The sequence below is a fragment of the Diuraphis noxia genome, unplaced genomic scaffold (genome assembly GCF_037042655.1).
Source record: "Diuraphis noxia isolate RWA-SAM2 unplaced genomic scaffold, SU_Dnox_SAM2 contig0004, whole genome shotgun sequence".
Taxonomy (NCBI): domain Eukaryota; kingdom Metazoa; phylum Arthropoda; class Insecta; order Hemiptera; family Aphididae; genus Diuraphis; species Diuraphis noxia.
The window spans coordinates 24,926,342-24,938,911 of record NW_028301714.1 but is presented as its reverse complement, the minus strand read 5'-3'; the positions used below and the strand labels follow the sequence as shown (position 1 = coordinate 24,938,911).

At 32.4% G+C, this 12,570-nt stretch overlaps 1 protein-coding gene across 4 annotated transcripts in view; it reads left to right on the top strand.

Moving 5' to 3' along the window:
- Tomosyn (syntaxin-binding protein tomosyn) overlaps positions 1-12,570 on the top strand; it is a 144,139-nt gene that overhangs the window by 58,022 nt on the left and 73,547 nt on the right. For all 4 annotated transcript variants that reach the window (XM_089227153.1, XM_089227152.1, XM_089227151.1 and 1 more), the window contains exons 3-4: positions 3,130-3,312; positions 4,002-4,136. In XM_089227153.1, coding sequence (XP_089083279.1) covers positions 3,130-3,312; positions 4,002-4,136 — 318 coding nt within the window. The remainder of the gene's footprint in view (positions 1-3,129; positions 3,313-4,001; positions 4,137-12,570) is intronic.

Below are 12,570 nucleotides of genomic sequence, written 5' to 3'. Positions count from 1 at the left end.
AGTTTGTACATTGTATAATATTATTATTATACCTAATGAGAGCATTGCAATACGTACTCATAGGACGATTACGTTTATAACTATGAAAGCTATTAGTGATAACGCCGCCATCGGTGTAAATTTATGATAATATTTAATTCACTTCGCGAGCCACACTTTAACGCTTTCAACAACGATCGGTGGCACCTCACTTATTGTCGTGTAATAATTATAATATTCTGCATATAATATGTTATAAAGGAACATAAAACCAAAAAAAGATCGAAGATTTCACGTGTTCGGATCTATCTGAGTTCTACCTACGTATTTTCACATCCTTGTCAGTATAACATAATATATTATACTCGACCAAGTCAACCATATTCTAATGTAGACACGTAACATATTATACATACTATATTATACACATATATAATAGGCATAAGTTAAATAACGAAACGTCAAGTGCGGCGAACGGATCGATACTAGCGTGTAATTTAATTTTCAACCACGATGCTCCGAAGATTCCACGATATGGATTACCGCGATGTAGGTTTAATAATATTATACCGTATTGTATTATGCACGATGAGGAATACGTTGCTATTAGCCGTCGCTGGTGATTCGCAAACTACAAATGCACAAAAATCACATACACATATATATTATATACTGCAGAAAATACGGATCGGGTTGGTTTGCGACGGCGATGGATACTCATCATCAGTGAACTGGTCCCTGCAGACCCATCGACGGTATGTGTGGTTGATATCGACGGATCCGTGTCGGGAGTGACACTTTTATTTGCCGCGCCTTAAACAACGATCGCGCGGAATCTGATATCTGAAAAAAAAAATAAAAAAAAAATAATAATACGCACGACGACGAAACTCGTGTAAATTCTCCGGTCGTGTGTGCAACACCAGTGTGGTGCATAACTCGATGTACACGTGTTATTCGTTTTAACGGCGTTATTGTAGAGTTGTATTCACCGTTGTATATAGTGTTGTATAAGTACTTGTAAATCAGTGTAAAACGAAACGGCGAATGCACAGCTCCTGTGCACACGAGTATGTGTATATAACATATTAGCATGTAGATTGTAGGTATCTGTTAAAAAAAAATCAATCTGTAATCGACATCGTTCGATCGTTCACGAGGTATTGCATCATACCCCGTGTGATATCGATTCGTTTACGTTCGCGATGACTTGAGGGTTATGGTTTCTCGCTCAAATCTGAACGCTCGTCGCGACGCAGATCAAGTCTGACATTATTATTTGTGCCAATTAAAACCGTCAAATCTGATATTATATAGTTTTTATCTCGAGACATTGTTCAAACTGCAGAACGGTCTGCAACAATAGTCACAATAATACGTTATTGTTATTGATCAATAAATATAGTGGCGTGGTTGATACCAAACGTCCAGTCAACCACGGTTCGACGGGCACCCTGCAGTTATACTGCACGTTATACGTCAACGTCGATTTTTAGAAATTTTTACGTCGCTGCAGGTTTAATTTTCCACGTGCCCGAGGGGCGTAGGTTTCCGTGATTGAAAAACGTGTTTGGGGCAGTTATATTTCCCTCGCCGTCGTCCACCGCGCAACTGTTTGTGCCAGAGCAGGTACCTATATACCTATATAGGTGCTGCGCGGACATCTATATGTAATAACAAATATGAAAAATTCATGAGAAAATTTGACGCGGACACAATTGCACATGACGTGTCTAGTGTAGAGTAGACGTGCGGAAATAGAATAGAACGCGCGTGACTGATACATTAGGTAATACATTATATATATATATATTATATATATATTTGTACAGTATAGTGTACGCAATGATATGTGGGTGTGTATATATATATATATATATATATATATATATATATATATATATATATATAATGTTTACAATATAACATAATAACAACGATATTATATTATTCGGTCCCCCCCCCCCCCCGATATCCGGATGATCCCTTCGCCGCGTATAAATATGATATTGTGATACGAAATTACGATGCGTATATTATACAATATGTCTGTGCAAGGGCCTGCGCTGTGGCCACTATGTGCAACCCGCGGGATGAGAGGCGTTCTCGTTTCGACGAGAAATCCATTAAAGAGACGCTCGGTGAAAAGTTTCTGTATATAATATTATACAGTGCCCCCTACCCTCGCCCGCCATCATACGCCAACACGCACTTCTCGTCGGCTATTTTTTTTCTCCCTCGCACGCCTCTCTCTTATGGTCCATACTATTATGTTCCGCTGTATTATACGTACATGCATGCAATATTGTGTGTGAGTATGGCGCGTGAACGAAAAAAACGAGCGTTTTGAATTTAAACGTTTCCGTCACTAGATGCTCACTATTTTAATGGAAAAATGCCGGAAGAATTTACAATCTGCCATATATATATATGCGCGTGTAAAGACTCTTGTTCGTACATCGTACCACAAGAACAAAATATGCGTGTGTGATATTTATGAATAATCGCGTACCTAAACCGATAGTGTTGTAATGCATAATATGATATATATTTAAAGTGTATGAGTTTATTATATTATACCTCTTACTCGACACTAGCCGTGTGTATCATATAATTGGCAGTGGAATAATTGCAGTATTCAGGCTTATGACGTGTTACCTATATTATTTGTGAGGAATATTTATGGCGATTTGTTGTTGTACGAAAACATTGTTGATTTGAAACATTCATACTTGATATAGCTATTATAATTATTATATTCTATTCGAACAGAGTATAATAATTATATGCGTCTGACGGAGAATTTATACAAAACCGCAGTGATGTACCTAAAAGGATTAATCAGGTAGAAACGTATTATAAACTTGTGTCGATTCGATAATTCTGCTATAATATTTAACGATGTAATGGGATTCACGAAGACGGGACGATTTATTTGTCAAAAATGTCATTAACATAATAAAACATTATGTTTGTGTTTGGTATTTAAAATTAAATCATAACATATTTGCCTGAAATTCACCGTGAACTACATTGCGTTGATTTATGTTAAGTTAAGCTTTATATAAATACTGTTATTGTCATGCTTTTATCTTGTACTTTTGTTTTATTATATACACCACGATTTTCCTTAATGAGAGTATAATACAGAATTGGAAGACCTGGAGTGGATGCACAGGTTAGACACGAATTAGAGGCGGCCGTTGTTCAGGTGGAGTTTCTGATGAACGAAGGAGCGTTAATCACAGTAACTGCCGACGATAGTTTACACCTATGGAATTTCAGACAAAAAAGAGCTGACGTTGTCCACAGCTTGAAATTTCAACGAGAAAGGTAAGGGGTACATCCCCTAAAAAACAATTTTACTATATAAATTATAATTATATTATAAATCAATAACAACACGTCATAATAATAATATGTTTATTTAATATAAAATACCTACTGTACCACATATATTTTTCCAACCAATCGTCAAATCTATTTAATGTTGAAATATATAACATTATTAGGTCTATGTTTGAGTTAAATGTTTTGTTTATTCTTAAACTATTACTCGATAAAAACCATTATACATAATAATTTTGAATTTATTGAAATCACTTTTTAAGAATTTCCGAAAAACTCGTCAACAACAAGTTACACGTAGTTTTTTATTGCTAGTATACTACGTCTGAAAATTTTAACTTGAAACATTATTATGCAAATATCAATACAGTTTATTGTTCTTATCGTTAACTATTTCCATTTATAAATAGGTCACAGTAAGAATAATGTATTTTTCTTTGTCTTCAAAATGGCAATTTCTGCAGTATATCAAATCAAAAACCAAATTCGCTCCAAGTACTTATACTATATCCACATATTTATTTTTAGGGCACAAGGCTATACTATAATATAAAAATGTGGGATTGCGATTCTATTTACTTAGGTTCAAAATCGATTTCGATTGTATTATCTTATATAAATATTGTGTATAATGTAGTATCTCATTTATTATTATTATTTTTTTTTTTTTGTAGAATTACAGTTATACACCTTCCACTCCGTAGCAAGTGGCTGTACGTGGGTTCAGAAAGGGGAAATGTACATTTCGTCAACGTCGAGACGTTTACCCTTTCCGGCTACATAATAAACTGGAATAAAGCCATTGAAGTGTAAGTACAACAATATTTATATAAAGAGCAATTTTGAAATATCATTGCGGTAGTTAGTCTCTGACCTTGCCAGCGGTACGTAAATTTTTATAACGGCGCCCCGATCGCTGCTGGATACCTAGTTGTGGTTCCATTATTACAATCCATTACTATAATATCACTCGGTAAATAATCATAAATAATAACAAAATATCGTGGGTGATATTATACATAATATAATATAAGTATATATGTTGAACCACTACTTCTACAACTGCTACTACTACTCTTAATAAATACTCTTGAAATAAACCAGTGATACATTAATGTGTGCTTAACATTGAATTTCTGTACAACGCTTAAATGTCCATTAGAGATTTTCTTCCGCTATACTGGTAGGTACACACGCCACGCTAGTTAAGAGAGTTTGCATTTGCTTGTCTAAGACGTGTCATGCGGAGTGCGGACTCGCAATACAGTGTATTATTGTACACGGTATAAGCTCAAACTTTGTCTACTCACATTATATACATACGTTTGTGTGTGTCTGTGTACTTGGATAATGAAGTTCGCCGTGTTCTTCTTGAAGGCATAACGTTATGTTAGATTTATTTTAATGACATGCGTATATACACGTAACACGTATATATATATTATATGCATGGCAAGTTACCTCGGGTAGGTATGTAAAGGCTTGGTAGCTGTTTCTAGTTAGCATTCTAGTGAACCGTAATAAGCATATTATGACGAACGGTTATTCAAGAATTTCGCTCTTTGTTCGCGTCTTTTGCGCGGAGCAAGAGAACATAAACTTAAAAGTTTTTACGTCAACGAGTAAAACGTGTATTTTCGTTTATTTTATTTTTCAACATTCCGTAGTATATAGGTGACTACTGTGAGTGTTTATAAAAAATGTATTGCAAAGACAATTTAGTCTAGGTATTTGTTTCTCCGTTCACATTTTTGAGGTTAGCACTATAAAATATTGACTACTCGAGAAACATATTGCCATACACGCGTACCTGCAGCACACAACCTATTCGACGGTACCACAGAATGTGTACAATATATTCGCTAAATATCCCATAAATATATGTGTGTGTGTGTATGTGTGTTCAAAATATATATTGAAGTAACATCAATGTCGATAGCTACAATAACCGAACAACTTAGAATTTAACGCGCATTGATATACATATTTTGGCGCACGTATGAACGTTTGTAGAAGATTTTATGAGCGCAGTGGAGTTTGACGAGACTCAAATAAAATAGGAAATGCGAGTTATCGGCTAGAAAAATATACGTTATAATATCCATTTTTCTGAATGAAATGCTAAGTTAAAAAAAAATATAGGTTTCTATATAATTTCACTATTGGATCGTAAACCCGTTTACGGTTTTTTCTTTTGTGCGGCCTGATCGTAAAAGTTAATGCTTCATTTTCATTCCCCAGTGATGCAGTCGACAGTTTATGTTACACACGACATAATATAATAATAATATGACAGTAATTCCGGGACCTGAGCCGTTTTTATGTTGAATAAATAAATAAATTAGGAGTTCATAATAATAAATACGACCAGTGAGACCTTAAGCCATATTCACAAAGCAAGCTATTTCCATCATTGTACTATATCGACATTGGTAATCGATAAAGTATGAATTATAGAATTGAAATTATTTTATTTTCTCATTAAATATACAGTATACACGGTATAGTAAATATTATTTTGAAAATTTTAAAAGCTAAATTCAAATCACTAATTGACATATTATTATTTTGGAACTAATCATATCGATATCATATCATATCATATCGATGGATTTTCCCCTCACAACTTAATTTTATCTGTTTTAATACAGCTACAATAATTTTGTTTTCACGTTGTATATTTATTGCATTTTATCTAATTGTGGTAATAGCTGACAACTATAAACAAGTCAAACAGCATATTTGTAATGTAGGCCAGTGAAACAAAAGTGCCGAGGTAGCTGAATTGTAAACTAGATATAAGGCAAAAGGAATAAGAGACGAAGGGAGTCGTGGTACGTGAGTACTACGATATACGTTGGATTGTTTTGATCTGTTTGTGTGTATGTTTTTAAAAGTGTTTTTTATTTAAAGTATTTTAATAAACGGGTTTTAACTCATTGGATTGTTTGTTTATATTTGGCGTTACCTTGTACATCTAAGTTCGATCTGAAACCGATTTATTTACGGTCATTAAAATACAAAGTTCAATAATCATAGATAGAAGTATACAACTGAAAAGTGCGTATTCGACATAATAAAATAAAAATAGTATTTTTTGCATTGTTGACTGTGTTTGCAAACGAAGTATATGAAAATATTAACCCTTTTCTATACATTATCCTTCTTATATATTGTTTTATGATCTCATAGTCAAGTCAAGAGCATTAAGAAGCTTATCAAGAAAATCTGCTACCTGGGTTATTCATCATCGTATTATAATGTATATATGTTCTCGTACACGGGATCGACTTATTTCAAAACTATTCAAGTCTATGACTCTGAGGGTAGTAGCAGTATAGCTAGGGCATTATTGTTCGTGTAATTAAAGTCCTAATTTATTAAACCCATTTCCCGTGTATCGCCTCGCCCTCTTCCTCTTGCACTGTACACACGTTCCACTATACAACGCGCTTCCATCAGTTACCACCTTAAAAATCTCCGGTGGACGTGTCCAGTAATATTATTGTTTCATCATGTAACGTCACTCCCACATCAATCTTCATTATTGTCCGTATGCCTCGTTGGAAATTAATAATATTCTTCTTTGGATCATAATATATATATATATATACCCTTCTCTTCTATTTATCTCTCGTTAAGCCTTTTATATGACACGCAGCGGTATATATATACGATATATATATATATATAATATTATAGTGTTTGTGGGTACTATACCTTAAATTGTTTTGATAGCATTGCTTATAAACAGCTAATATATAATATATTATGTATTTAATTACATAGAGGAGATATCCACGGATTCCACTCAAATATATAATTAAATTTATATGATTTATAGATGTTACATCGAGCTCGTTTCGTATGGTTTTGGTGGTAGTCATATTGGCGGAATGATTGGAAGGAATAATGAAAAAGTATAAGATCAAATATTATTCAAGTATTTGCATTATTAGATATTGTTATCCTATGGTTTAATTTTATGAAAAAGTTCATAAAATAAACTCAAATGTTTTACACATGGGATTATTTATTTTGTTAGGAGTAACAATGAAAATCTGGTCGACTAATATTTTATTTTTAATTCCATTAAAATTTCAATGCTATTATTTGAAAATTAATTATGTTGTCTGTTGTTGAAAATGCAATACAAACGAGTCCCTTATACAGATCCTTTGGAGACGATTTTCCCGAGGCTGCGAATTCTAAGAATGTAGTTCTAGGTTCTTTGTACCTTCTCTTTAACGTGAACAACAAAAGCTAAATTATTTGACCGAACATAATGTATTATATTTCATAAAATTTTCATATTATCATTTTGTCTTCTCAATTATGACGTTGTGTTTATAACGAGGATTTCATGGGGTTATTTGAAGATAGTATTTTTAAACAATAGTGTAAAATATATGTAGAAGTTGGCCCATAAAAAAAAATTAAAAAATATTAATGAGCTAAGGGGAACGAACAAAGTCGACTAAAAGTATCTCGTTTTATTTTCATAATAACTTCAGTCAAAACAATGTTTTTATTTATACTTTTTCACATCTTACTACACGATACTGGAGCGTTATCGACACAAATCGTCTTACTACATGTGCAGCGGGACACGAAAACGTCGGATTTAAATAACAAACATTCTTATTTAGAGTGTACAGAACCCCGTAAAAACTGCCACGATCGCGATACAAAAGTTCTTTTCCATTAGAGCATAGGCGCATCATCTCAGAGATAACCAGTACCGCCAGAAAAGTGTTATTGTGAAGCCACCGTTATGTGCATATTTGTTCGCGGCAGGATGACTTTCGCAACCTCATTTCGTCCCAGAGTCATCCCACGAGACCGGATCGCCCGTTTCTTTTTATCTCGCGCATATAGAGGACCACGTATATAATATGGCCGAAACGACCGACCGTTTTTTCCACGAAAAGGCCAATCGAAATACGCACGCGACAGATAATATATATCATGTCTTTTGCTCGAATTTTTTTTTTCCTTTTGGACCCTTTGATTATGTATTCGGTCGCTATAAGTCTTCCCGCAAATAAATCGAAACGAAAATTTCAACAGACAAAAATGATACCCAATAATAATCAAAGGATATTATAATAGTTCTAGTATATTCTATACGTAGTAGGCATATAGTCAAATCAGGCATTCAGTCAAAGAATTTAATGTTTATGCAATTTCACTATCCACCTAGACATTTAGTTAAATGACTAGCAATTTGACTAAATGCCTATTAATTCATGCCAGGCAAATAATAAAAAAACATTTTGTATTATTTTAAAAATTTAAATATATTTTCTATCAGTTATTTATTGCTATTTTATATATAAAAAAAGCTGTATATTATTTATTAATATGAAAAACACGTAGGTATATGAAATAATATGTTTAATTTTGTGTTAATTATTATTTAGTATTGTTTTAAAAATGAAATCATAAATATATTCAGGTAATAAAAAATTAGATGTGATAGACATAAATGATAGTACGAGTGTATCGTATAGTCTATATAGTCAGTATAGTCTATAGTACGAGTAGTGAGTACCTACTATATATTCTTATTAAATAAAAATAAAAGTTTCATTTGTTTTTACCTTGGAAAATTAACGTAGGTACTAGGTTGTATGAGAACCTTATCTATATTGAGTACCGTGGGACAAATTATAATCTTATCGATTATAACGACAAAAATATGGCGTTATGGAAAAAGATACAGAACATGCGATTGAATTGTACAATAATTTAGTTTAGTATGTTTATTACGTTTAAATAAATAACTGATAGAAAATATATTTAAATTTTTAAAATAATATAAAATGATTTTTTTATTATTTGCCTGGCATGAAATAGGCATTTAACTAAATGTCAAGGCGGATAGTGAAATTGCATAAACATTAAATTCTTTGACTATATTTGCCTACAGTATACACATATCCAATGAAACCATTATTATCGGTTTATTTATTTATTGTATATCAGCTATATAATGTATTAAATTTCATATGTTTTGAAAGCATACATTAAGACAGAATTATACTTCAAATTATTAATACTACTGAATTATACTACTTAAGTATAAATCGTATACTTAAATGTTGATGAAAGGTCATGGCCAACACTTACATTTTTATAAGAATATACTCATATAAATATCGATTATTCTCTTACCTATCAGAGCTCTTACGATTGTTAATTGATATAGTGTATACGTGTGGTATGCGTAATGTAACTGAAATATTAAAAGTAGATGGACTATATGACAGCAAACTAAAGTATTTTATTCTTACCTTTAAGTATTTTGAAATCTTGAAATGTTCTGCCACTAGGTTAGCAGTTTCTTCGTATTACATGGTTAAAAATATGTTGGAGATATAAAAATATATAATATACCCGTACATTATCGTATGTCGCTAAATTCAATTCTCGTTTTTGTTTTGACGGTGTTGTTATAATTTTATATGCAGTTAAGTACCAACTTCAAACTCCGCTTACGACGGTTGTCAAAAACGGAAAATAAAAGGGAGATCATGTTTTAAATTTTATATATGTTTGAAAAGGTTATTTTTGAGTAGGAAATATAAAACGCCTTTTAACTCTATCTTGGGTTTTTTTCCAAAAAATTTTTTAATTTTTTTCATTAAAATAAAAATTGTATCATTATTTTAATGCTTCGTGAAAACATTTTGCTAGAATAATACTTGTTACTTGCATCATCTAACCATAGATTTGTCGTAATGCCATACCAAATTGTTTATAAAGTACAACATTATAATAATAGGAATTTTTAACTAAATATTATTATAATTTTTAATCAAAAATGACATATATACAACGTGTCAAACCGTTGACACATTGTTCGTACATCACTTGCAACATATTATTACATATAAACATAAAATGGGGGGGGGAGGGGTGAGAGAACTTATACTACATATAGAACGCGTAGTTTTGGTGTCGTTTGCCCCGCGAAATTGTTCACTATGCCATTTTTCTTTTACACAACTACTCATTCCCAACCACTACGATCATTCGTACTCTGTAGGCCGCATTCCTCTGGAACCACATTTCTCGCTTTTTTCCGTTCCAGACTTGTGTGAGAAATGACGGTTTGATAGCACAGCGGGACGGATGGATTTCATTATTTATTCTGTCATGTATGTGAACAAAAAAAAAAAATAAAAAAAATATATATAAGTAAAAAGAGAAACCATACGGTCGTTTTGTGCTTGGGGATGGACTTCCATTTATTTTTTTTACCCCTCAGCAGTGTTTTTTCCCCGGCAAAAGAGGTTTTCTTTATGGACGTACAGTTTTTGTGTCCCTCACTTATAACTTGCTCATCCTCTCTCTTTCTGTTCCATACACTTTGCAACACTGCTCTTCGTCTCTCTTTTTGCTGGGAAAAAACACTATTATCTTTTTTTTTATTATCATTGTGTTGAGGTTTCGTCATTTCGGTTTATGTTGTTTGTTTGTTTGTCATAACGATTGCCGACACAACACAGTAAGAGATGACGATGCCATATAATGTGTGAGTGTGGATTTAATAGATTTCGATTTTTGTCTCACATAAAATAACCAATAAAGATTGCGAATTATGAACGGTTTTCGTTAAATCAAACGACGGCGTTGAGTTTAGAACTCTAAATGTTATTGATGATATCGATAACAAAGTGCATTTACTTAGACTCGTTACTTTAATGTATGACTGTACGACTGTTGAACAGATTAAGTATATAAATATTTGATAAAACGGGTAACGTTTTATTCGAGGCATATATGGCAACATTTTTTTCTCCATTCACTGCGAAATCTCTAAAGTATACTTTGGCGTAATCATTAAAACACAAAATAATAATATATATTTAAAAAAAATAATTCTTAAAAAGTGAACAAATTTATCTAGGGTTATATTAGCTGATACTCTTTGAGCTAGTACACATATATGGCTTTTGAATATGCTATGGAATAATTCCGTTGGCATTAATAAAAATAACCCTGTTCAATTGCGTTCCTTAAGTATCTGGTTATGGAATTTTTTTTTTTATTAGTTTTTATTAAACCATCTATTACCTACAGCTTAACAATTAACTTATTTATACAGATTACAGAATTCATAAAAATAATAATAATAGCAAATATATAGTATATAAAATGATACAATATGGCGGGTAAAATAATAAGATAATTAAAGGAGTATTATAATTATATGGTGCAACGAGGAACAATTTTGAAAAATGTATAATAATATGTTAATGAGGAAAAGATAAGAAAAGAAAGAATAGGTACGTTTTAATGAGGAAAAATATTACGAAAATTATTAAGGGAGATAGTACCTTTGGTGATAAAAGCATTTAAAACTGAAAAGAGAAGTAAAATTAGTGGACTGATAATTGAATTTAAGTTTGAAATGAATTGCGAGAATGAAACAGAAATATTTCGTAGGGATATTTATGTTTCTGGTATCTTCAGCGTAAGTTTTTGTAATCGAATTTGAATATGATCCAAGAACTGTGGTTTGTGGAACACTTGGAGGGGTCTCCTTGTTTTTTTTTTTAGGCAGACTTAAAGACTTGACATCCTTTATAGTTGGCTGTATGGTCTAAGGAGCACAGGGCAAATTTGGCTGGACTGTTACGATCCTTATCTTGTTTGTGGTGATTGTCACTACATTTGATGCATCGAAAATTCGAAAGGTATGATTGCGATATTTATGAATGTAGCCAAAAGATTGACAATCATGACATTGCAGAGGGCCATATCTTTTTCTGTGAGGTTTTTCAACAACCACTTTCGTATTAAGCAATTACGTAATGTTATGAATATCTTAATTATTATCATTCCAAAAAATATTCACTAAAAATAGTGGTAAATTATGGCCGCTTTTATTCTTAGTACTATAAGCAATACGCATATTTACTCGTAGTTGAATGCTCTAATTCGAACAGAGCCGAGCAGATGTCGGTACATGAAATGGAGAAATGTAAATTTCTAATAACGATCTTATGAGAACGGCGGAAGCGATGGCAAAATAAATGGAAACTGGCATCAGTTTCATTTAGGTGCGTTACAATTTTGTTGTAGTTGGTTTGACTTAAAGATTGAATTATGAGGTATGTAGACTTGCACGAGAAACCATTTGAGCTGATGATTTTTGAGAGAGTGGCGTTGAAAGCTAAATAATTCATGATATTTTTTACGTTGATCGGAGGAGCCGGATGGCCAGTTTCCTTA